The sequence below is a fragment of the Callorhinchus milii genome, unplaced genomic scaffold (genome assembly GCF_018977255.1).
Source record: "Callorhinchus milii isolate IMCB2004 unplaced genomic scaffold, IMCB_Cmil_1.0 Scaffold12, whole genome shotgun sequence".
In the NCBI taxonomy this organism is placed as follows: domain Eukaryota; kingdom Metazoa; phylum Chordata; class Chondrichthyes; order Chimaeriformes; family Callorhinchidae; genus Callorhinchus; species Callorhinchus milii.
In genome coordinates, this window is record NW_024704753.1 from 7,285,235 (window position 1) to 7,313,202 (window position 27,968).

The 27,968-nt window shown below is 39.8% G+C and overlaps 1 protein-coding gene across 1 annotated transcript; it reads right to left on the minus strand.

Annotated features, from left to right (window-relative positions):
• Positions 1–5,305: 5,305 nt before the first annotated feature.
• On the minus strand, positions 5,306–27,907 carry nampt2 (nicotinamide phosphoribosyltransferase 2). Its single transcript, XM_007895174.2, has 11 exons — positions 27,739–27,907; positions 23,800–23,932; positions 20,927–21,027; positions 19,622–19,750; positions 18,569–18,727; positions 12,440–12,570; positions 11,341–11,566; positions 10,128–10,247; positions 9,835–9,975; positions 9,105–9,230; positions 5,306–8,217 (listed from the first exon to the last, which is right to left on the minus strand). The coding sequence occupies exons 1-11, from the start codon at positions 27,790–27,792 to the stop codon at positions 8,074–8,076; spliced, it is 1,464 nt and encodes a 487-aa protein (XP_007893365.1). The 5' UTR covers positions 27,793–27,907; the 3' UTR covers positions 5,306–8,073.
• Between the last annotated feature and the right edge of the window lie 61 nt (positions 27,908–27,968).

Consider the following 27,968-nt stretch of genomic DNA (forward strand, 5'->3'; position numbering starts at 1 on the left):
CTGAGCTACAGGACTCCACAAGAACATGCAAGAACACAGCACAAATGACGCCCAGCAGTAGAGGTCACTCCATTTAGTTGCGCTCAACTATGATCTAGACAGAGATGGCACCCATCATATTGAGAATATGTTGAATGTATGTGCCCACCGTAGAGCCATGAAATGGGCAAAATAAGCTCCTTCCATGTGTTGCTCGCTTGGCCATGTGAAAACAGAACGACTCACAGAGCCACCTGAACCCCTCAAAAGTCTGCTGGATGGCAATTCAAGTGATTCTAAGCAGTTTCTAGCAAACCTTAGGAAATACAATTCATGCTTCCAGACAACCTCTTTTGGTGCAACTAGAGAAAGAGCCAGGCTATATGCCAACACTTAAAGCCCCAAGACCAAGTATATCATTTATCAGGATCTCTAAACGCTTTGCCTAATGAGTCGTCAAAATTCTTACAGATCTACTTCATGACGAACCAAGAGGAACAAGCCATGTAGTGTGGAAGCAATGTTCTAGTGTTGAACAAAGCTTTCATACTAGAGCTGCAAGACATGCTTCACAACAGTAACACATACATCAGGAGCTTCAAGTCTTGGGGGAGATCAAGTAGGAACTGTTGCCTGGTCACAAGCCACAGGACTGCCATGATCTCATAGACAGGGTTTTCCACCTCAAAGTTCTTAAACTGATGCAGTTTTTCACCAAAAATCATGTCTTTAGCAAAGTCTGTCTATACACAGTGCATCCAAGCAACTTTGAATGTTACTTCCTAAGGCTTTTGCTGCACACTGTGAGAGGCCCAACAAGCTATAAGGATCTTAAAACCTTTGATGACGAAGTCTGCGATATGGTCCAAAAAGCATGCCACCGCAGGGGTCTCCTCGAAGACGATGCCCACTGGAACCAGTCATTAGAAGAAGCAGTCTACTATCAGATTGAGGGATTTGTTTGTGATCATGCTGCACACCTGTGGTTTGTCTAATCAAAGACATCTGTGGAATAACCACAAGGAAAGCATGTCAGAAGACGTTTTCCATCAGCTACGCAGTGCAAATCCACAAACTGGGTTGGACTTCAGTGATGCCATCTTCAACCAGGCCCTCATACATTTAGAAAACAAGATAATGGCATTGGGGGGGAAAGGCATTGCCGCACTATAGTCTGCTCTGTACTCACAGAACAGAAGATGTCACTTCGGCCAGAGAAATTTTGCGAAATCAACTATAACCAAGATGAAATGCAGCACTTTATCCAGGAGAGAGAATCTACCATGACAGAAGATCAAGCTGCAGAGTATCAGAGTATTCTTCACGATGTTGACCACAATGAAGGAGGCATTATCTTTCTTGATGCACCTGGTGGTATAGGAAAAAATACCTCATCAATCTCACCTTGGCAAGATTTGGTACAGGGGCCAAATTGCACTTGGTGTTGCGTCCTCTGGTATTGCAGCAACCCTCTTACAGGCGGCAGAACAGCTCACTCTGCCTTCAAGCTGCTACTGAACCCTTCTCATACAGAGGATCCAGTATGCGATCAAGAATGTTACAGCTGCAGCCACATTGATGAAGGACAGTAAAACCATCATAATAATAATACTTGCATTTGATATAGCGCTTTTCACGTCTTCTAGACGTCCCAAAGCGCTTCACAGAATATACTGTAAAGTGAATTGACTATATATTTGTGGGCGAAGGCAGCAGCCAATTGGACTGAAAATGACCAATTTATTATTGGTTTTTTTTGGAGGGATTATTATTAGGCGTGAATGCACCATGTCGCACAAGCATGCCGTTGAGGTTCTGGTTAGAATACTTGAGGACATCAGAAAAAACACCCAGTCAATGGGAGGGATGTCACTTATTTTGTTGGGAGACTTTGCCAGGCAATACCTGTCATACAACATGGTACCCGTGCTGAATGCCAGTCTTAAGGCTTCCAGACTGCGGGCATGTGTGGAGAAGATGAGCCTCAGGACAAACATGCAAGTCTATCTTCATAATAATAATCCTCGCATTTGATATAGTGCTTTTCATGTTTTCTAGACGTCTCAAAGGGCTTCACAGCATATACTGTAAAGTGAATTGACTGTATATTTGTGGGTGAAACACAGCATCCAATTGCACACAGCAGTGTCCCACAAACAGTCGTGGATTGAAAGACCAATTTTTTTTATTATTGTTTCTTTTCTTGAGGGATCATTATCGGCATGTGGAGAAAGGAAACTTGCCCAAGGTTTCATCCTGCCGGGAATCGAACCCAGGTCTCTCGCTTGAGAGGCGAGTGCTCGAACCACTGAGCTATGGGACTCCACGTGACAGTTCTACAGCTGGGGCATATGCCAACCTCCTTCTGGAAATTGAGGATGGCAAAATTCCAGTGGATCCAACAGATGGCCAAATTCAGATCCCCAAAGGTTGTGGGACCATTGTGCAAGATATAGCAGAGCTGAAAAACAAAGTTTTCCTGAACTTCAGCTATAATTACACAAATCATAAGTAGTTGTGTCAACAAACAATCCTTGCTCCTAAAAATGAGTCTGCCATCGAGATCAATTTCTAGCTACTCACTGACATCCCTGGCCAAGAAACTGTGTACAAGTCCATAGATACTTTTTCCTGATACTGTCGACTACCCAACTGAATTTTTAAACTCTTTGGAACCATTCAGTATGCCTCCACACAAGCTCATACTAAAGCTTGGATGCATAATCATGCTGTTGAGGAATCTAGATGCACCAAAACTATGCAATGGCACAAGGTTGGTGGTAAAGCAGTTGGTCACCTAATAGAAGCAACTATTCTGACTGGTCAGTTCAAAGGGAAGATGTATTCATTCCTCGCATCCCACTGCTCCCAAGTGACTGCCCTTTTGAGTTCAAAAGGCTCCAATTCCCTGCTCAAATGTCCTTTGCCAAGTCAATTAACAAAAAGCACAGGGCAGAGCTTAAAGGTTGCTGGCCTTTTCTTCAATACACCCTGCTTTTCCCATGGATAATTCTATGTTGGATGCTTACGTGTGGGTTCATCTCAAAACCTGTACATTATGGCCGAAGGAGGAAAACTGCAAATGTCATCTACACGGAAACCTTGCAATACCATTCGAGGACCTGCCTATCACACAGTAAACTCCTTTGGTTAGTGTAGCTTTGATAAGATCCTCTATCGTTCATGAACTATGACTCTTTGATAGGATCTTCTAGCATTGATGAGCTATGACCTAAACAAGCTCATCACACATGTATGGCAGTTTTGCTTATGGTGTACACACAGCGTTTATGGCATGTCAAATGGTTTGTGAATGGTATCACTGAAATTTACATTCCATATAGGATTCTTTGTTTGCAACGGTAGCTGCAACGGGTACAGCTAGTATCTGATAATTGCTCTATCGGGGGTCTATGTCACAGATTTGGAACTTTGTTAATATTAGGTCCTCCAGATTTGCACTCACACTCCGGAGTTAAACAACCTTCTTACATTCATGTTATTACTCTTACTACTTTGAAATCATTGGTCTGGTCACTTTTCAGGCTTTTATTTTTCTTCATAACCTATATCCTGGAATCATCCTGATCCTCCCCCTCTCTTTATTATTTCCAATACATCAATGACCCGTAGAGATTAGGATCCACACATTCAAATATGGTCTTGCAATGATTTCTATAAGGTCAGAATAACTTGTCTTGATTTCCAGTCAAATAACCCAAGATGCATTGCAGTGTACCAATTGGCCAGTTTGAAAAATGGCTCTACATTGAGTCAATGCAGAACAAAAACTCACCATTGGCCTTCTTAAAGAATTCACACATTGATAACCACCCATTATGTCCACTTCATTATTTTTCTAACCTTGATTTTAAATGTAAATTAGGCTCTGATGCCTTAATTGAAAGTAGCAATGAACAGCTGATGCAATTCCAGGAATACTTTGCAGAAGTCCAATTTTTCCTGATAAAGCTTCTTTGAAAGATACAATTGAATGTCAGCAAGATGGAGGCTCTCCTGATTGGCTTACACCAGTGCCTCCGCACCTCAGGCACTGGCAGCATCAGCATCCGCAGATGTACACTCCACCTCACCAAGCCAGTCAGGAACCTAGGCGTCTTGTTTGACCCACAACTGTCCTTCCTCTCCCACATCCATGCCATGACCCACTCTGTCTTCCCCCACCTCCATAATATTGCCGACTCCACTACTGCCTCACCCGTCAGGCCGCTAAAACCCTCATACAAGCCTTCATTACATCTAGGCTCGACTATGTCAAATCCCTGCTTGTCGGCCTTCCCAACTCTTCCCTCCACAACCTGCAGATTATTCAGAACTCTGCAACTTGTGTCCTCTCCCGCATAAGGTTCCGTAACCCCATCACACCCCCACCTTCGCCTGGCTCCCCATCCCTCAGAGGATTGAGTTCAAAATCCTCGCCATCACCTTCAAAGCCCTCCATGGGCCCTTCACTACCTTGCTAACCCCTTATCAACCTGTCCGCTCCCTCTGCTCTGCTGGCTCTGGCTGTAAGTGAATTAATGCTCTGGTATTAGGAGATACAATTAAAATTCCACTACTGGTGCCAAGTGAATGGAATGTATTCAAAAGAGTGAAGCTTTACAATGGAAGTCTTGCCCAAATGACATGGAATCATCAAAAATACAGCCTAACGCAACAGAAAAGATTCATGTTCCAAAGGTAAAATATCTAAAATTGTAAAAAACAAAAGTAAGCAGCAATTAAATATTATTAAATAATTAGAGCTGGTTTCTATAGACTCACAATCAGCAGAATTACAGAAATGTAAAATGTTGATTCTTTGAAAAATACTATAGGTTGGTTGCTGTGTAAATATTTAAATGTGTAAACTCTATTCTTCAAGGTGACATTGAGCAATATTTACTAGAGTTGCCAAATCAATGACTCTCGGTATCGTTAGCAGAAAAATTCAGTGAGAGATTGGGAGGCAATTTGTCTCCGAGTTCTCTCGGGTTGTTAAGATGTGAAATCTATTACCACAAGTAGCTATTGAGGCTGATAATAGAATCATTCAGAAGCAAGCCAGATAAATACCTGAGCAGTAATAACATTAAGTAATGTGGGGAGAGAGCTGGAAAGTGGGAGAAAATAAAATTTAGAATAACAGGTATCAATGGACAGAAAATGCCATATTTGCTTTAAAAACATATTGTAACAGGTTAGTTTGAAGCTTAAAAGTGTATGAGTACTAAAAATGTTACATAAACTCAACAATATGCAACGTAATTCCCTCAAGTGACAAGTGTACATCTCGAGCAAGCAGGCTACATCAAACCTACAAAGGTGTCGTTTCCGTAGATAAAATTTATTCCATCCTAAGTAAGTGCTCTTGGAATACAAGTTATTGCTCTATCCTTATCAACAGCAGTTTAAACATCCCCAGTTTACAACTTGTTTTCCTCTTCATAATTTGAGAATCATTTTATTGATCATGTGGCACAGTAACAGGTTTCTTAAATGCACATATGGTTGAATGTTCAATCTTCACATTTTTTTAAACATCATGGACACTCAAACATTTTATAAAATCTAGTTTATTAATTATTTTCCCAATCAATTCAATATCACTCTTGTTTGTAGCTTGTCAAACAAAGTTTCAGGAACAATTGAAGTGCGGCAATGAAACATTGTGTTTGCTTAACTCTTGCAAAGGTTCAACTGGTCCAACTGTCCATTGAGGTTATTAATATGCAGAGTAAAACTTGTAAATAGATTGTAATTTACAAGCTTCTGACATTTGAAAGATGGATTGTGAATGTATTTAATAAGTAGCTAGCGGGAATAAATTCAGTACTATGAATGTTTGACTTACGTGACAAAACTTTACAGAAACTTTTGCCCATTCTATTAAAACATCAGTTCACATCAGTTTTGTTCCAATAAGACTAAAACATTGTATTCATCCACCACACTACTACCAAGGAACCTGCAGACTGATGTATTCTCATCAGCTTGGTATGCAAACATTTATTTAAAACAAAACTTTTAAAAACATGTTGTAGGCACTATTCTCTTTAACTGGATGCCATGAGAGACTGCTGCAAAGCACTCAAAATTTCACAAGCCCTTCCAGCTATGCATGACTGATAAACACCCTAAAGGGCAGCCTGCTATTTATATCCAAGAGGGGCCGTGATTTAACCAGCAGCAAATTTCAGTCAAGATTCCTGAGATGCTTCTTTGGTCTGCGTAATACTTTAATCTTTCAGCGGCTTACGCTTGTGCTTCTATTTGGACTACATTTAAAGTTAGAAAAATGAACTTCAAATATCACTCCAGAACTTTTAGAAATACGTTATTGTTCAATTGCCATTAATACCTCATTTGAGATAGGGGCCTGACAATATTTGAGAGCTTATTTCCAATTACATTTTGAGGTATTTGCAATTTATCTTCAAATGTCCACAAGGTCCACTTTTCTCAAGAGTTGTTATTTTGACAGACTGGTGATATTTTCAAAACCATGCAGAACTGTATCTGAGTGATTAGGAAAAACTACAATTTGCATTCCAGTGATGCACCAAACCAGTCAGACGTAATTGATTTTATCTTTTTGGGGCTGAATTGTGACCATCAAACTATTGAACATTGTGATTAAAGTAAAAGTAAAGAAAATGATCGGCAGTGCTCCCCCTCCCCCCAACAAATCATAACAGATTTATGTTGCAAGTTGAAAGATTGAACGTTTATCCATTTTCCTGGAAATAGATAATTTGCAGTTAGTGACTTCATCCACTGGCATTGCAATAATATAATATTGTGCATTAACGATAAAGGCAAGACTAATGTGCTCATTAGTCATTACCAACAGAAATAACCCCAGGACACACTGTACTATCCATCTCAACCTCCTCCCGATCTAGACTGATTCTGCATTTAGACCTCAACACTGCACGTCAACAGGATTGAGCGAAGCTGAAGCTCAAGCGTTGTAAAACAAAAAGGGAAGAATGGTGTTCAGGGAGAGGGAGGAAAGTGTTCACAATGCAAGATCTATTGATCATGTTCTCCAACTGATCAACATGCAACTTTATGTCTGCAACAATCCTGAAATGTATTTTGAGAATGCTGCCCAACTTGATATTGCAACCTATTAGAAAGAGAATGTTACAGGTGGGAGAAATTAGCCAATTACAGGACCTAATAAGCAGCAAAACTCAGTCTTTCACAACTCTCACAAAAATACACTTTAGACAACTCTCACTTGGTATTTATTTGGTCAGGAGGGAAAATAAATACTGGTGCAGTAGACAAACAAACATCTTTTGAAGAGTTAATACTCTGTATTAACAGCATGGAGCAAAGGCATCACTGAACTAGTATCCAGATTGCATGGGTTGAAAACATGTTCAGCAAGCAGAATACTTGGGAGAAAAGTATCCTCTATAAATAAAAAGTGAAAGGTAACACATTTTAAATTCAGCCCCAAAAAGATAAAATCAATTACTGACTGTTTTGGTGCATCACTGGAATGCAAATTGTAGTTTTCTCTAATCACTCAAACTGTTTAAGATACAATTATTTAGCTATAAAACATGTTGTGTTCACAATATTCATATTTATCATTGTGCCTGGCACACTAAGGGAGATGAATTCCACATAGTGTATTTAAAGTAGCAATCTCTAAAACATTGATAATATTTGGGCATAAAAACTGAATATTAACTACAAATATTATCTTAACTGTCTAAACGATTTAAGAAATGTAATTAAAAAATTGGGACAGCTAGGTATCTGACACCTGTAGAAACCCATCATCATGCTTGAGTATCCAAACCAAACTGAGATTTCCACACATCTCACCCACACATGGCAATTCCAAAGATTGCTGTCATTGTCATTGTAATTTTACTCTGATTTTTTTAATCTTACAATTGACATTTCTGGTTTACTCGTTTTAAATATCTGGTTATTTTTCTGTTTGGTTGGTCCCTGCCTTTTAACACTAGCCTCTGCTGGTTGCAGGTTTCCAGGGCTGAGTGCTCGCTAATGCCACTGAATAAGTGCCTAGCTGCGTCAGTGCTTATCCTGCTGTATTTGCTTGCATGTATTTTAACAACCTCCATTCATCAGGTCTTTTCCATTCCTCATAAAGGCTAATGGTTCAACCTCTTGCAGCTTGGCATTTTCTCGGACCTCTTCAAATGTGTATTCCTTCAGGATTTTTCCATCTTTGAAAACTGTAACCAAAAGGTCCTAAAAATATTTCAAAAAAATTGAAAATGTATAAGGCTACAAAAACAATTTGCTCCTGAATTTCAAAAGCATATTCAATAGGTTCTATTGAAGGATTCTATCCTAAACTTTACTCTGGGACGCTGTATAAATGAAAGTTGTTGTTACTCCCTTTCAGATGCAGAACAACCTCTTGTGCTTTTTACTAATTTCCTGCATTTGCAATTTATTGTATGCTGGGGTTCTAAGGCAAATTGGGATAAACTCATTCTCTCTCGTTCTCTCTTTAGCTACCAATTTTAGACTACTTTACAAAGTAATCGTTAGGCTAAGCTAAAAACTGTGCTTAATTATACATCTATTCAGATTTACATAAATTTACCTGAAAGAAGTGCACCACTCCACATTAAGGAAAGACAGACACATAAGATGGAAGGATTTTATGTGTACAGTATTTGACAACCTCCCTTCACTTCTCTATTTTGTTACTTGCAGCATCCAACCAGTACAAAAGGCAACAAGTTCCATTTGGTGACACTTAATAAAAAAGGGGATGTGTGGGTAAAGTAGCCCCACATAGTCTTTTTACTGGTGGAGGGCCAAGTTTGAATTTAGTACAAATTGACAGATGACTGGCCTCTCTCTACTTACTGTTCTCTGGCTGTTCATAAGGTCCTATATAAAATGAGACTGGATTGTCACATGGCAGGTCTGACTGGGTGTGAGCCCAATCTCTACTAACAAGGATCCATAAACAATTAAATGAATCATCAATTAAATTTGGGAATACATTTGGATTTGGGAGGGGAATACATTCCAGGAAAATGGGAGCAAGATTCCATGGCTCATTGAAATAGCAATGACGCGGTGGTCCCTACACCTGATACAAGTTTGTAAAATATCCTTACCTCCTCAGGTTGCCCCTGCCCAGATTCTATGGTTTCAATGTTTCCATCAGAATTTCTTCTCAGGGACAACTGGCCCTTCTTCGAATTTTTGGAAGGATCTGTCACAGGCTGTTTATAGACATCCAACTAGAGATAATATAGCAATTACCATTACTGAATCCACAACAGCATTCTTGACTGTTTATTTTGCAAACTATCATATATTTAAATGAGTGAATCAACAGTGTATTAATGGTTTCACTTCTAACAGTCTTAAATGACAAAAGTGGTCAAAGTGTAATTTAAAATTCAAATATGAACACCAGATTCAAGAAAAAGCCAGACTGAATGTTTGATTACATTTGTAAGCATATTAGAAGTGAAACTCACTGATAAGTTTAACAGCTTTGATACTTGTGTGCATAAAGTAAATTGGAAGAAAAAACATTAAAAATGTCACAACGAATTGGGAAACGAGCTAACTGGGAAACAAAGTATAACTGGTAGCATTTTAAGGTTGTCCATTTGTTAATTGGAAATGAGAACAGCTCTCCAAGTGAAATGGATGGAAAGACTGATTTTTTAATGGCTTCCAATCAAGATGCAAGGATGAGAAAGCTCACGTAGAAACATAAATGCGACTCAACTTCAATTTTTCCAAACCAAAGTAGGAAGCAGTAAATCTTTGAACACCATTTTAACATTCAGATCATTTTAGGATTGAGGAGTTATTTGTTTAGTCTATCTTTACCCCTTTTCCATCCTGTTCAATGTAACTGCATTTGAAGGAGCAATTCAGGGTGTCCCTGTTAAGCTTTTGAAGAAGGGCTCCACCACATCCAAAACTAACATTTTCTGTACTCCACATCTCATCTTTTAGTTTTTTCAGAATCTGCAAAACAGAGAAAAAAAATCAGATTTCATATATTCAGCTCAGTAGAGGAAGTGCAATATACCTAACAATATACACACACATACACACACAAAAAACATTGCAATACAATTCACATTTATATAGCACTTTTCATCAGGACCACCAAATACCTCTCCTACAGAATGTAGATCTATTCCATCTCCTTGAATGAGTCGAATGTAAGAAGGCAGCAGTTTATAGAATTTACAGTTGACAGTACTTCCAAATACTTCTTCCAGAATCCTCAAGATCTGCAAATATAATGAAACACAATCTACTATCACTAATTTCAACTGAATAATGTCTGGGTGAGCTATTTATTCAGATGAGTAATTGAAGGCATTTTAAAAGATAGAAGGGGGAGAACAGCAGGAAAGAAGGCTTGGGAATCGGAAACTGAACAGAAGGATTGGGTAGAGCAAAAGGCTGAACAGATCAGAGGTAGCCATAGCCAAGTCAGTGTTAACAAGAGCGGGCACTGGAAAGAGTGGAGTCAGAACCTGAACAAAGCAAGGATTGGGGAAAAGAGACTCATGGGTTGAAAAGAGTGAGATTCAGAGGCATATGTTGAACAGAATGAGGAACAGGGGGAGTTGAATCTGCACCTGTCACCCGTAGATTTGAGCTATTGAACTCAGCTGTTGCTTTTGTACTGGTGAAGTGTAATTTTAAGACCTCATGAGCTTCAGCAAGTTCATCGTTATGGGATGTTACCTTGTCATTGTGAAAGACTTTTGATCTAAAGTACTTTTTCTTTTAGGAATTATTTCTAAACTCTGGTTATAAATTCATTACAGCTGACAGCAAAATCTCTGCGAAGCCCTTTTGAGACAATGACACGATATCAAATGCAAAGATTATTATATTATTTAGGAGAAACGAACTGGGCTGCACCACTGCAGCCATTAGTCTGAACACTTCAGAAGCAGTTAGCAGACATTAGTCAATGATTATTTCAATTAATATAACTTGGATTTTTTTCAATCTTGGTTTTCAACTAGAGTTCTAACTCTGTACTAGCCAAGTTTCTGCAATACTGGGTGACCATCTGAACAGAGTATATGTTTTACTAGGGTACAGCTTTTGAGTCTTTTTTAGAGGAACACGATGCAAAATTAGGGTACATAGCTGTAAAGCTAGGAGATAATTGATTTTCAAAGTTATCAGTGCAAAGTGAAGAAAGTAGGATAGAATTCTCTATATTGAAGAACGAGTGACTGGAGGATTTCCACATGTTTCCATATTCCTGCTGAATTTATACCTACATTAGCAGGGCATTATATTATGTCAGTGTGAAAAAAAGTAACAAGGATATCAGCTTTCTAACACTAATTTCTAAGGTACCTGAATAACTGTCTTTGCAGGATCCCCTGAATCAGGTCTTATAACCAGCATTGTGTCCTTGGTCCTTTGCTGAACTTGATGCTTCAGGTCATGTCCCCAAATTTGTTTGCAAGCATGGAAAACATCGTAACTGTCGCTGACAATTGAAATAGGAGTTGTGGGGAACTGATCCAGCAAATTCTCAAATGCTTTCTTTTCGCCATCCCTTCCCCAAGAGATGATAGTACTGTGAAAGGAGAAAATGGAGAAAAGCCGTTGGCTATTCTAAAACTAATTAGACAAAATCACATTTATTCACAAACAGCAATCCCTGGCCATGAGATCAGTCTGGCTTCATTATTAGTAATATCAGGGTCTCCATCTCCCAGGCATCGGAAATGTGCAGATTTCATTGCGATAGAATAAAAGTCAACTAGAACGGAAGTAGCTTCAAAAGAGCTAATAGAGACTTCATTATGGCAGAAATACAATACAATTTACATACCACATCAAGATATCTAAAAGCACTTAAATATTTTATGACAATGTTATAAATGTACCATGCATTCCTAACAATGACTTAAACAAATTATTGCAAATTGACCTCATCACAACTGTACTATTGTGTTGATATATCAACACACATGTTAGAATCTTGATAGTTTCAGTTCATTGTTTATATCTTCAGTGTACAGTTAGCTTGCCAGAAAAAATATATCTACAGATATTGTTTGAACTCCTAATGGTCAAATGGAACTTCTGAACTGTATTTAACTGAATAAATCATTTAAATGCAAGTCAGACGAAGGATGACTGCTAGATATGAAGACTAGATTCTCTATTAAAAGAAACTTGTAAAATCACAACGTTAGTCACTATTCTTATACTCAAACTAAAATAGTATCAGAAGCAGACATGCATTAAGGAGACTGATAGGGTTAATTAGACTTAAAATCAGGGTGTAAACAGTCGATTAGAATGAATTTCACTAATATTCTCAGCAAAGATTTATGTCTTAATAAATTTCTAATATCCAAGCACAAACACTCCCAAATTACAGTGCAGTAATGTTCTGATGAATATCGCATATTATTAGAAATTGTCCAAAAGCACTTATTACCTGTGTTCTGCTGCTGGAATTGAAAATCCAGCCATAGGGCAGCTGTAATATTCTTTAGCCATGATAAGTCCTGCCACTGTGTCTGTACTGTGGAAATTTATCAAATGGGCTGCACCTCCCAGAGCTGCAGACTGTAAGAAAAATGTTACAAGGATTCACACATTCTGTAATGGGATTTGAATCTACATCCATAGAAACAGAGATTAATTCAATTGATCAACATTTTCTACTCAAATTTTTTACACCACTCAATTTTCAGAGTACTTTGCTGGCCAGCACACCAGACAAAACTCGCTTTTCTTTTTGAATAGTGCCATGGAATGTTGAAGGTTGACCCGAAAGGCAGATAGGACCTTGGCTGAATATCTCATCCTCTATGAAATGGCACCTCTACCAAAGCAGTGTTACACAGCCTTACATAAGCTCATATGAATTTAATTAACCTAAAATTAAACAGCCTTCCAGCTAACTATTAAAATGCATCACACATAATGGTGAGATGAAAATATTCAGAAGTTGTTTTTACAATATTAGGTGTGTACATTTTAATTCTATCCGATTCCCAAATTGGGTTTGCTTTACATACCAAGAAGAATATTGTAAAGTGACTTGAGTCCTGTAGCTCAGTGGTTAGACTACTCGCTTTGCAAGCGAGAGACCTGAGTTCAATTCCAGGCAGGGCGAAACCTTGGGCAAGTTTCCTTACTCCACACATCTAATAATAATCCCTCCAAAAAAAACAATAATAAATTGGTCATTTTCAATATACGACTGTTTGTGGGACACTGCTGTGCCCAATTGGCTGCCGCGTTCGCCCACAAATATACAGTCAATTCACTTTACAGTATATTGTGTGAAGCGCTTTGGGACGTCTAGAAGACGTGAAATGAGCTATATCAATTGCAAGGATTATTATTATTATTAATTAAGTTGAATAAGCTAAAAGATAAGTACCAGAGCCAATCCTTGAAGTTTAGACTCTTCTTGTGTGATTCTCAATGTTTGTTCCTCAATGTTTCTCAAGATGCACTTTGCCACTTTCAACAAGTTAATGAAAATCAATGTGCAGGATAGTGTCGGCTGTAGAGTTTCCTGGGTCAGGAATTAACGATCCTACACAATGTGTAAAGCACTATGTGTGAGTAATTTTAAACAGACTGAGATCAACACTCATGAGATCTTGCAGTATTTTTAAAAAATGCAGGGTTCAAGCTGAATCAGTTTCTGTAGCCTAGGAGTATCGAGGTATGTGAACAACAGAACTTGGTAAAGATGCCCACTGAGAATTTGCTGGTGTAAGGCAGAAGTGACATCTGGTGGAATGGACCACAATGGCTGCCTGTCAGATTGAATGCCATCTCAGGTAATTTCACGAGATCTTCATGTACAGTAAATGCCAGAGGCATTCTAATGCCTCATATAATTAGTACCACATGCCTGACATTCAAGTTAAGAAAGACAGGCCACTATTATAGAACACAGAAAAGCAGGAAGAGGAGAATGCCATTCAGCCTGATGAGCCTGTTCCATCAGTTAATTAGTTCTTGTCATATATTAATCCCAATATCCTGCTCTTTAGTATCTCTGATACCCAAGTATAATAATAATAATAATCCTTGCATTTGCGCTTTTCATGTTGGGAGGACGTCTTAAAGCGCTTCACAGAACATACTGTAAAGTGAATTGACTATATTTGTGGGCGAACGCGGCAACCAATTGCGCACAGCAATGTCCCACAAACAGTCGTAGATTGTAGCGTGTGGATTAAGGAAACTTGCCGAAGGTTTCGCCCTGCCTGGAATTGAACTCAGGTCTCTCGCTTGCAAAGCGAGTGCTCTAACCACTGAGCTACAGGACTCCACGATCTGTCTAATATCTGTCTATATCAGTCTAATGTTTTTTTTAAAAAAAACCTATTGGTTCTCCCTCTATAGCCAGGATAGAATATTCCACATACAATAACTCTGTGCAAAGAAATGCTTCTTGCCATCTCAGTTCTGATTTTAAGACTACCCCCACTCTCCCACCCACCCCACCCCCCCCAGAACTAAAGCAGAAACACATGTACCTGCTACAGAAACTGAATCCATTCTCCAAAACATCTGGTGACCTTCAACAACCATCTCTGTGAAGGCAGATGTCCAGGAAGGAAAAGCCCAAATAAAACAGTCCACCTCCCCCCAAATAGTTGTAATAATAATCCTTGAATTTGATATAGCGCTTTTCAGACCTTCTAGACGTCTCAAAGCGCTCACACAGAATATACTGTAAAGTGAATTGCATTTTTGTGGGCGAAATGCGGCAGCCAATTGCGCACAGCAGTGTCCCACAAACAGTCGTAGATTGAAGTGACCGAATTATTATTGTTTTTTTTCTTGAGGGATTATTATCAGGGTTCAAAAGTAAGGAAACTTGCCCAAAGTTTTGCCCTGCCGGGAATCAAACCCAGGTCTCTTGCTTGTGAGGTGAGTGCTCTAACCACTGAGCTACAGGACTCCACGGACTCCACTGAGCTACAGGACTTATACGTATTTCGCGTCTCCAATATAATGCCCAGAAAAAACATTTTGAAAGCCTGAGATCAACAAATTAAAAATACTTTCCATTAAATGGGCTTCCTGGATAAATGAGAAAAATGTGTAATTGCATTCAATACAAATCAATTTTATGAATGGAAGGGGAATGAAAGAGAGAAATATCGAGTCCAGCAAGAGCAAAACATGTGGATTCAGTCAGTCAATTCCATGCACTCCCTGTAGTGGAGTCCAAGATGTAACAGACAGTGGGGCAGTGAAGAGTGAAAAAAAAGCAAAGCAGCTTGATTTAGATCTATTTGGTTATGGATATCACATTTATTTCCTTAAGCAGCTTGGCTGAGATATCAGCTGGTCAGTGTTTTATTGACTTGTTTATTTTGGGACTAGAAACACAGTCTGTCCCTAACTTTTCTATAAGTGGATGTATCAATCACTTTACCTAATGTACTTGCTACGGATTTACTCCCACATTTATAATACTGTACTGAAATGACTAAAAAGCACATGAAAAAAGATAAAATATATGCGACTTGCCTTACATGATGAGCTCCCATTGCCTAGACTCTGGCCCAACCCTTCTCAGATTAAGCAGTGCAAGGTCACCCACCCTTTGATTGAGCGTAGACTGATGTTGTTCTAGGTAGTACACATGTAGAAGGCAACATGACTTACAGGAAGTAGTGATATGTAAATGGAGCTTCAATCAACTTGAAACAATAATAAAACTGACCCTATTGCTGGCTTATTAGAACTAGAACTTGCCTGTCTGGTGTGGTACACAGCAGGCATGTCCTTCAGCAACTTTAGATCCCGGGCAAATAAAGCTGTACGAGTCATTTAGCATGTCACTGAAGATAAAGTTATTGCTGGCGCAGCACATACTGTTGTATCACTATCCATTGATCAAGTAAAGGAACTTAATGTAACTTAAGGTTAGTTCACTGCATTCACAAATCAATACGTTTGATATCACGAAAAGCATTCATTACAGCGTAAGTTTTGCCTCTACATATCTAAAGCATTTGGATGAGATGTGAAAACCAGATCCCATCTGCCTTCCTGCTCTGTCAGACATTAAAGATCCTATGCATAATCAACGTGTCCAGTGTCCATGTCAAAAATCTCTTCAAAAAAGCTCTTGTAACAGTCCATTTTCTCTCATAAGGCAGCTGTAATAGTTTATCAGGAACTATGCCAGTGGAACGGAACTAAGCAACTAGGTAAGACTACAAACAGAATTCCCTAGGCAACAGACCATGGCATAACCTTGAGCATATTTAATAGGAGACCTCTGAAATACCTGTGTGCTCTACCTAACATTTCCTATCAGTGTAAAGAGCGGCATTCCATTGTAAGCACCAAAACAGCAGAACAGGAGGACATAGGTTTAGGGTTACCAAGGGCAATTTCAGAACAGACACCAGGAAATACCTATTCAGCCAGAGGATAATTAATGATTTAGGTTATCAGCAAGGGTGTTTGAGGCCAGAATGCTGGACTCCTTTAAAAACACAGCTTGATGCTGCAATAAAAAAAATGGGAGGACGAGATCAAATGGACTGAAGAGTCTTGTGCGTCCAAATTCATCTGGTCATCTTGAAATTTACAATTAAAAATTAAACGGTCCCATTACAAGGAAGATTAAAAGCAATTAGAGTAGAGATTATTCATACAGAAATAATATTAAAACGGTACACCGTCTCCATAACAAAAACACAGTAAATAAATAGGATGAAATTGGATATCACACTAGACACACTTCCATACTAAAAATTACATATAACTTTTGTGTTCCCTGTTTTTGATCAGCTGGGTGCATGATACATGCGGAAATGACACCATGCCTAAAATTATCTAAACCAGACACATATGTATGCCTACACATGGACATTTTCCTTGGTCTGGAATGGAATGCATTCTCTCCATGGAGGGATGCACTCTGCTAATTGAGGAAAATATTAGGTACAACTTGTCAAGGTTGGGGACCCGACAGTGCGTATTGGGGTGAATGCTGGAGCTCACCCAGCCAAAGCCACATAGCTTGCCATCAAGAGCACTAACTGCCAAGCTTTCTGCTCTTTGTCCAGCTAGGACCACCCTATCCAAGATCCTAAACAAAGAAATGTAAATGCCAATGGCTTCATCTTGTCAATTATTTCAACAGCACAAGAGACCAAATTAACATGCACAGTTGAAGTTTCATTGGTTAATGACTATCTTTCTACTAATGTCAATTAAGCTTAGAGGTGCTTCCAAAAGCCATTTCCCTGGGTGAACATTTGGGTTTAAAATAAAATATTTTACAAATTTGCTTTTCAAAAAGGATTAGGCCACTTGCCCTTTGAGAAAAAGCCTGCAATATTCACTGTTTGACTACAATTTAGAGTGATTAGAGATGCTTAAACTTATATTAGCTTTGTGGCATGGTTGGCTAGTTTCAGAATTAGCTATAGTAATTACATCTTAAAGAAAGCAACTGCAGACTGATAAATCATGGGCCTGCAATTATCAGAAAGTCCAGAAGGACCAACAGCTGGGTCCCTTGATCCTATTATGCAGAATAACTTGCCAGAGTCACTACACTTTACAGAAAACTCTGTGAGGCGCTCAGAGACATTCTGATGCGATAAGGCCACCTACACAAGGAAATTTCCCTGTGTCTGAAATGGAATACACTCTCTCCTTTTACCCAATTCTGGAGAGCACTAGGCAGTTTAGTGAGTGCCAAGGTATGAGGCTCCCACCAGTGTGTGATGGGGTACTGCTGGAGTTCAACCTGCTAAAACTGCAGCTAAAACCTGCCATTGAGAGCACTGGCTAACAAGCTTCATGCAGCCTAGCGGGGGTGGAGCAATGGGCTCAAGGAACCCAGTGAGGAAAAGGAGAAAAGCTGTGCAGTCTGGATGGCAGATGGAACTGAGAAGTCCAACGAGCAGGACACTGGAAATATTGAGGCTGGAGATGAAACCGGTGTGGATGAGGGTTTCATATGAGTGGGGAGGAGGCGATATTCGCAGAGTCAACTAATTCGAGCAAATGAGCAATCCCATCTAATTTGATTTCATTGATAAGTTTTACCTATTGCCCAGCTAGGCAGATGCAGTTGTACAAATCAAGACATCAAGTATGTAGTCCTGTAGCTCAGTGTGTAGAGCACTCGCCTCGCAAGCGAGAGACCTGGGTTCAATTCCCGGCAGGGCGAAACATTGGGCAAGTTTCCCTTCTCCATACGGCTCTGTTTACCTAGCAGTAAGTAGGAACCTGGTTGTTAGTCGATTGGCGGATCCCTCTTCTGGGGGTAATAATTCCTTCAAATAAAAAATAAAAATTATAAACTGGTCACTCAATCCACGACTGTTTTTGGGACACAGCTATGTGCAATTGGCTGCCGCATTTCGTCGACAAAATACAGTTAATTCACTTTACAGTAAATTCTGTGAAGCACTTTGAGACATCTCAAAGACATGATAAGGCACTACATCAAATGCAAGGATTATTATTATATTATTATTGTGGGATCTAGAGTAAACAGTGTAGAGGGCTCTTGGACAATTACATGCCACTGCAAATACAAGAGAAAGTTGCACAATACCTCCTGAGAGGACACGCCTCTGTAACCAAAGTCGTGCAGTTTGAACTCTAAACCTTCCAAACTTCCAGACGTCGACATTAAATATGACGCTAGAGTCTTCTTAAATTTCCTGGATATGGTAGCAACAGTGATAGGATACCAGATCTGGACCAGTATTGTCTGTTGAGAGAAAACATTTTGATGATTTCCATTAAACAAGGCAAAAGATATGAACCATGATGATATTTATTTAGTGTACTGTGTTTCATTGAATTACAAAGTCACTGCAATACAAAATACCGAGCAATTCTGAAAATTTCCATTCTTAAAGCAGATACAAAGCACACTTACACACTGGTTAAGTTTCCTTACTTTACTTCAGGTTTTGACAGATTCAAAATCTAACAATGACCTTTTGAGTTGCCATAGAGGTATATCAGAAATATATATTTCACTATGGTAAAATTCAAAATGCTTTAATAACTTTGGTGCTTGTGAAAGCACATTGCTGAGACCGCTTATTTCACAAGATGGATTCAGATGAAGAAGGTCCTTTAGCCCATTTCTTATCCTTCTTAATGAGCGAGCAAGCAAGTGACCTTTGCACTAACAGGTACTAGAAACCCAGTGCACTTCCCTCTTTCTGCAAAAACAGACAGCACAACACGTTTCCATTGCTGGAATACTCATGAGATGAATTCCGTCTCACCCACTGCACACTACCCACATGCACAGGAAGTCAGCCAGTCTACATTGGAAGTGAAATCAGTGGCAACCTTATGACCAGTGGCCATTTTTTCACAGACCCTGAATAATGCAACGTCTAATTGTGTGGACTTAAGGCATCACACCATAAATCAGAGTCACTGTGTTTGGCAATAGCAGTAATAGTTTCGAAAGTATTAAAGCACATCATGAGAGAAGGTCGAATGACTCATGAAACCCATTCTTTCCACAAACTGTTAAATTTCGCTTAATGTGGGAAACACTCTACCCACTCTCTCTTAACCAAAGTTGGCTTCTGAGCAAGGTTTAATCGTGACAAAGGCATCAAACTTTTTGCTGAATACAAACCTCAATGTAGCTCGTCAGCCAAAAGCATTTGGGATCCGTGTTCTCAACTGTAAAGAGGACATTTCCACGAGGAATGATGCTTCCTTCAGGAACAGCTTTAATCTGGATTGGTAGGTGGCCATTGTGTTTCTAAATAAAATTGTAGTGCATTTGTAGATTAAACATTTCAGCTTCAATTACTGGTTGTGAAAATAAATTACATTGTTCTTCCTCGTTGTTTTAAACAATACTGTGGTCTCTAAATATTGTCCATGCTAAAATCAACCTACTCAGCAGCTGTGCGCAATTGGCTGCCGTGTTTCACCCACAAAATATACAGTCATTTCAATTTACAATATATTCTGTGAAGTGCTTTGAGACGTGTTAAAGATGTGATAAAGCACTATATCAAATGCAAGGATTATTATTATTATTAACCAGGGATTCAAGCCTCAAGATCTGCTCTGCATGACCCGATGCTGCATTTTTCACCAGTGGTAAGTCATTGGGGAAACTTGGTTAAAGGATAGTTTCCATATTTTAATGTTAATCTGGCAATATGGACACACTTGCTTTGCAGTAGAACAGTGTCTGCTTTTATATAAACAAAATGCAAAAACTGCAGATGCTGCAAATCTGAAACTAAAACAGAAGTTGCTGGGAACACTCAGCAGGTCAGGCAGCATCTGTGGAGAAAGGAAAGTGAGTCAATGTTTCTGGTCAACGACGAAAGGACCTTTCCTTTCTTCATGTCTGCTTTTATGTCAGATCCCCAGCATATGATTCCTGCCTGTAATAATCACTTGTTCTGGATTTGTGTAAATGAAGCAGTTGAAGCTGTCAAACTAGTCGGTTTAGTTTCTGGACTAATATCATGTTTCAGTCAAATGGCCTACAGAATTATACTGCTCAGAACTAACAATGGCTCAATGAGTAATGGAAAAAATTTTATTTAGTATTGCGTTTCCTCTATCTTTGTAACAAAAGTAGGAACCAGTTAAATGTTAAAAATATACCCTGCCATAGTGGTTTATGCTGAAACAAATCTGCAGAAGATTATGTTGTAAAATGCAACTACTTATTTCTGAAAAATGCAAAAGAACCTGCTGAACCAGGGCTGTGCTGATTAAATCAACATAAAAAATCCTAGTTTCAGCCAACATTGAGGAATTCAAGTACGAGATCATTGCATGTTTCATTCTACATTTGAAATGCAAAACTCGAACCACAACAGACATGGCTCTGAACATCTGCCTCAATGATCAGATGGAATTATTCGATTTCAGTAAAAGAAAGTTATAGTTTGAAAGATAGCTTTATTTTTACCTTTAAAATGTATCTCCAACCTTCCTCAAAGATAGGTAGCTTGAGATGCAATTCATAGATCTGTTTGGCCTGTTGGATCTTTTCCTCTGTCACCACTGGACCTATGTAGGTTTGACATGAATAATTATTAACAACGCTTCAGGACAATGTGCTAAAGGTGGGAACTTTTTGCTGAGACTGAATGCTGTAGTTTTTCAAAAAGCACCTTAAAGGATTCAAAATAAAGGTCAAAACTCAGAATAATTATAAGATTGCAATTACATTGATCTTTTAAAAAAATCTTTTAAAAAAACTACAAGTTCCATCAATAACACCAGCTTTTCTCACCGTACTGTGTTCTGAGACTTGTTTTAACTTATCAGCAATTTAAAAATTCTTTTGCACCCACATGGAGTGCTTTGATGTCCCACATACTGGTTTCAGCTTAAACAGATTTTCCCTCTCATGTGGATACAGAAGAGAATTTCAAATCGAAACTTTAGAACCGGTTTTAGTTTTAAATCCTTTTTTGTGCATAACTCCGGCTGGGCTTTTTAAACTAGTATAAGCCTTTATGTGGAGGTGGTTTGGTGCGTTATTCCAGTAAATTATTTAGCTCTGAGGAATGGTAGGAGCCAGGGTCACATCCATTATTGCACGCAGGCCGTCAGCGGGAGGCACAGAGCAGAAATCAGTCACTGCTCTAGAGAAGGAGAGTCAATTTATTCTGCTTTTACCAAACATTCCAACAAATGGTTCTGAAATGTCATTGCCAAAGGCTTAAGAGCAATTCATATATCCATTCTCTTGTTCGGGGTGGGGGAATGCAATTCATATATCCATTCTCTTGTTCGGGGTGGGGGAATGCATGGAATGAGGAGATAGGTGTGTACTTGGACTATAATGTGCAGCATTCACATAAAAGTAATCACGAGCCAAGTCACATTTAGCATGAACTGAAAGTTAGTGTTGCTGAAGGTCAGGAATAGAACATTTCAAAAGGGTCACTCTCTAAATTCTACTCCTCCTGCACTGACTGAACTGAACCAGTGCTATATTTAGAACAAAAACTATGATACAGTAGAATATGAATGACAGTGGTGGCTGTACTCTTCTCTTCATTACACAGCTGCCTAAATGATTTGGATTATAATGTGAAAAAATGACACGGGTAAGTGGGGAGGGGCTGGAAAGAGACTGGAAATCTTTTAGAAAGAGAAATCCTCTTTCACCCCCCACCCCCATAGCTGTTTTTTGTGCAATTCCAAGTGGTACCAATTCATCTGAGATATTCCACTGCTAAATTTCATTCCCATTGAAGAGATGAACCACAGCTGCAAACTTATATCAAGGTTTTAGTGACTTTTCAACTTGTTAAGCATACAAGCCACAACGGTTGCCAATTTTATAAGTGGATTCCTACTGGTATTGTAGGAAGTAAATTGAAAATATTTTTTCAGCACAGCCATCTGCCAGCTCCAGAAGTTTTGGGGCCAGTCAGATTGACCACAATGCTGTTTTCGGCCACTATTGTTTTTACCTAATGGTTACTTGCTTTACAGTGAAATTGCTGGGCTTTGACTCTAGTGTTGGTTTTCATATTGCACTGAAGACATGCATGCATTGAATTAAAAGTTTACAGATTAAAATGTGTAATCCCCTTTTTTGCAAACATTTGTAATGGTTACAGTAGAAGCCAAAGGAAATAAACCACAAACACTGCTTCTGTAATCCATTCACAAAGCATTATATAAAAATAATTCTGCTAGATTGGAAAGTCCGATTTCATACTTGAACATCAAACTACCTTACAAAAAGGATTCTACTCAATTGCTATACTCCGTTTTCAATAAGTTTATAAACTTCTATAAATCCACCTACAAAATACAGTCACTGCACTTTACCACATATCCTGTAAAGTGCGTTCTGACATCCTCCTGATGTGAAAGGCACTATATCAGATACACAGATTATTATTATTAATCATTATTATAAACAATGAATACTTGCTTAATTTATCAGTATAGAACTTTTACTTTTATAGCAACGTAAAAAGTGAGTTGCCTAGAAATTGACATTTTCATGAAATTGCATCTGAATAAATTTGGCAAATTCTGATAGGAAAGTTACCAGTGTGCCCATAATCCTACACACTGCCATTCTGTCATTTAATCAGTGTACCAACCAGATATCCTGAAAAAAAGAGACTGCAATAGCCAATTATATCTTTCAACTTAAAGGACATCAAAACAGAATTATATCCATACTCCTTATTCAAATGCCATTTTTAAACAAAATTGAAGTCACTGTGAAATGAACTTCAAAATCGAATATTAAAAAAAAATCTGTCATTTAACTCCAAGGAACAGCAAGACCTCTTAGTTTATTTTGTTATCACAATGAGTGAGGTAGAGGGCAGATAATTCTGCTAAAGAGGCTTTGCACAACCCATGCCAGAAGATCGTCCACACTGGATTTGATCCTGCACAAGCATATTTAACACAAATTCATCACAACAGAAGCCAGAACTCCCATCTAGCGCTGATAAGAAAATATGCATGACTGAATGCCAAAGATCCCTTTGCTAAAAGAAACCAAGCATCTATCTATCTTTGGACGCATTTTATGGAGCAGTCTGAAACTATCATTGTAAACTGCAGTCCAAATGGACTGAACAGACATGCAGTGGAGCACCACTTTACACGTTCCTTCAGAATGTAAGCAAGGAGTCAGAATGGATTTGAATCAAAAGCTCTTTTAGATGTAAAATGGTCATATCCTGCACAAACGCTTACTGGATGCTAACAAATTTCAATGCTTACTCATTTGTATTGCAGCCTATAAGATCTGTCTTTTTTAATAATAGAAGTAGCATTTAGACAGAAATACTTTACCTGATAGATATTTCTTTAAAATATACTGTAAGCCAAAGAATACAGTTTCTTTAAATTCATCTTTTCTGTTACGACATTCAAAATAAGAGTAGAGTTTAGTGGTGTTTGGTGGATATTGTTTGAAATGAGTCACCTGCGGAAAAAGCACAAGAAATAAAGTTACTAGTTTAAATTAACACCACAGGTCTCAACCGGGTCAGAAGGTTGTGGGTTCAAGCCCCATATCAAAACTCACCACTATCAAAGATTATAACCCTCAGATAACATATTAAACTGATGTACCTTCTGCCGGTTCAAGATTCCACACCACTATTCAACAGAGAAGGGAGTTTCTCTCTGTGTCTGGCCAATAATCCTCCTAGTCTATTGGTTACAGTGTAACCAAGGAACTATGGATACAGTCACTTATTCTTTCAGCAAATAACTGAAATGCTTACGAGACACTTTGACATCATAAATATTCTTTCAAATCCACAGATTATTAAGAAGAAAGACATAACCAATAGTTTTCAGGTGATGTGTTTCATGAATACCAGAAAGATTGCAAAGTTATGGACTGAAAGCAATATAGCAATTGTGCCATTTTAAATCTCCAGTTCTTAGTCCAGGTTCACTGCAGTTCAGTATTGTGGGAATGTCTGATTGTTGGAGATGCTATCCTCATACCATATTTAAACCAGTATTTTGGTGGTCATCCAAACCCTAATATTCCAGGATTATAAAATATAAGATCAGCAGTTACTCTATACAACACAGAATGAATAATCTGCCAAAATAACTCTTTGTGAATCCTGCAACTTGTTTAAACTTAACTAAGCTTTTATACCTTTTCAGACATTAGTTACCACTAGACAGCTGTGTGAACAGCTGTTTAACACGGAAGCTTGTGAAACATTCATTTTAAAAAATGAATATTCAAGTCTATATTCAAGTCCAGGTCATTTATATAAATCAAAAAGAGCAGTGGTCCCAATACCGACCCCTGGGAGACACCACTGCACACTTGCCTCCAGCCAAAACAACAGTTCACCACCACTCTCTGCTTTCTGTCTCACAGCCAGTTCTATATCCATTCTGCCACTGTCCCTTTAATACCGTGGGCTTCTATTTTACTTACAAGTCTCTTATGTAGCACTTTATCAAACACCTTTAGAAAATCCATATAAACTACACCAACTGTACTACCTTCATCCACCCTCTCTGTTACTTCATCAAAAAACTCTATCAGGTTTGTTAGACATGATTTGCCTTTAACAAATCCAAGAGTCTGGATTATAATTTTAAAAAAGTTCTTTCAGCTCACTGGGTTTAATTCTAACCATCTGTTTCCTGTACTTATCAATGTATTCAACTTTAATTCTAAATGAGAGATTTGTACATTTTATGTAAGCCCAGCAGCAGTGGAGTTGGAACAGAATAGAATAGAATTTATTAACTGCTGTTATTGATTTATTCTAAGATTACTTTGTTGTTAACGTAATTGGAATTCTTTCATCTGATATAGCACCTTTCACATCAGGAGGACACCTAAAAGCAAAGTTTACTTTGAAGTATAGTAACTGCATTTTGTAGGCAGAAGCCACAAGCATTCGAATATCTGTTCAAAATAAGTATTTCCATTCAGGATGTGTGAGGGTCGAGATAAAAAATTAAACTTTATTATTGTACAATATGCTTTGCAGCTCAAGACTTCACTCTTGAGAGACTGTAGTGCACCACTCAATAACCAACATGTTTAGTCTCAATTCACCTAAACCCAGTTCTAGCACCTTTCTTCAGGCCAAATTATTGAGCTCCCAACTTCAACATGCAACAGGATTTTCAGTATAATTGCTTATTTTACATCTTATTCCCCCAACCTTCCCTCATTTGAAATTCTTGAAATGTCAGCATCTATAATATATTAATGAGTGCACATAACAGCACATGTAAAAGATGCTGGTTGGGCCAAATGCAATGCAGAGACAATACTGCACATAACTCTGCATTTAGGAACAGACAATTTCAACCACTTTGTCCTATTGCTGTATAGGTACTCTATAGGTATTGCATCTGTGGAGAAGGCAGCACCAGCTCACTCCCCCACTAAATCCATCCTAGTTTGCTGAACTGAAACACCACATGACTCGAATGAATCAACAAAAGATATTCTTTTAGCCCCAAGGGAGAAAACTGTAGTTTAGTGACAATGTGTAAATCACATGAGGCCAATCCCACTCGTCATATTTTACTGTTTGCTGTTCGACTTCTATCAGTCAGTTTAATGCATCGTTTCCTAAGAAATTAAACAGAATAATTGCCCTTTTCCACTTTTTTTAAAAAATCTCTTAAATACAGCAATTGTATTTCTAAGAGTAGCTCCTGTTACAAGCATCATACTCACACTGAAAGCCCTGCTTAGAAAGATTGATTTAGATGAGCAGGTGCACCCCTCCAGGGGGACAGCGCGCAACCCGATATAACAACCCATCCCTGCAATTCTCATGTGTAGGCACATGGAAATCTCAAGTTTATTTTGCATACTCCGCATGGATCAAACACGAGTTGTCTTTCTATTTATTGAATGCAAAGTATACATTGTTATGTGTAGGTCACTGTTCATTGCACTACGGGTCGAAGAGGAACTGAAAACGATCAGGATCCGCTTACTCCAGGTGACCTGCGGAGATGCAGAGCTGTATTTTTTTAAAAAAGTTAAATTTACCTGAATAGTTTACCATTCTGGGGAAAACGACACTGAAACCACTTGCGTGTGATACTTTAAACCAATGTATTAACAGTTCAACAGGATGGCAAACTAAACCGTTCTCAACATGACATCCCACTGCAATACTGAGGCCAAGAGAGAGGGGGGAGAAGGGCACACGTCTGAGCAGTAAAACCTCAGATCCATATACTGTAATAACACGTACAAAATCTCACTAAAAGTGCTTCAGAAAAAAAAACTTCTTGAAAGAAATAGAACTTCCAGAAAAAAATAAATTTCTGAAAAATAAACTTATGAACTTCTAAACTGTTCAAAACAAACTTCCTAAAAAAAACTTTTTTATATAAAAAAAGGAGGAAAAATCTTCTTACAAAAGATAACACAGTATCTCAGTAGCTGTTTATTTGTAAACCACCACCACCACCATAGTGTAAGTCCAACTTCAGCACAAAAAACCCAAACTTCTGAACAAGACAAAAACTTTCCGCGTCTGTCAGTGAGACAGTCAGCAGCCGCCCTGCCCTGCCCTGCCCTGCCCTGCCCGGGCTGCCCTGCCCTGCCCTGCCCTGCCCGCCCTGCCCTGCCCTGCCCTGCCCGCCCTGCCCGCCCGGGCTGCCCTGCCCTGCCCGCCCGGGCTGCCCTGCCCTGCCCGCCCGGGCTGCCCTGCCCGCCCCGGGCTGCCCTGCCCTGCCCTGCCCGCCCGGGCTGCCCTGCCCGCCCTGCCCTGCCCGCCCTGCCCTGCCCGCCCTGCCCTGCCCTGCCCTGCCCGCCCTGCCCTGCCCTGCCCTGCCCGCCCGGGCTGCCCTGCCCTGCCCTGCCCTGCCCGCCCTGCCCTGCCCTGCCCGCCCGGGCTGCCCTGCCCTGCCCTGCCCGCCCGGGCTGCCCTGCCCTGCCCTGCCCTGCCCGCCCGGGCTGCCCTGCCCTGCCCTGCCCTGCCCACCCGGGCTGCCCTGCCCTGCCCTGCCCTGCCCTGCCCTGCCCACCCGGGCTGCCCTGCCCTGCCCTGCCCTGCCCTGCCCGCCCGGGCTGCCCTGCCCTGCCCTGCCCGCCCTGCCCTGCCCTGCCCTGCCCTGCCCTGCCCTGCCCACCCGGGCTGCCACATCAACTGCGGCCAGTGGTGTCTGTGCCAAGTCTGACGATGGCCCCCGTTTGCCAGTGTTACCTGAGGTGGAGGGGCAGCGCGGAGCCCCCACTGGGTCAGGGTCTCCTGGTGACCCGAGCGGATACTGTACCTTGTATGAGTCGGTAGCCAACAGCAGGTTGAAGCCGCACGAACTTGCAGCCATTACTTCCCTTTATGTTTCTTTGAACGATAATAATATCTTTGCTGCCGCAGCGCAATCCTCTGCGCTCGGGCTCCTACCCTTGATTTGAGTGTGAGGGACTCTGGCTGCGAGCTGGTGATGGAGCCGCCTCCCCGCCCCTCCCTCCCTCCCTCCCCCCCTCCCAGCGCGGGCCACTC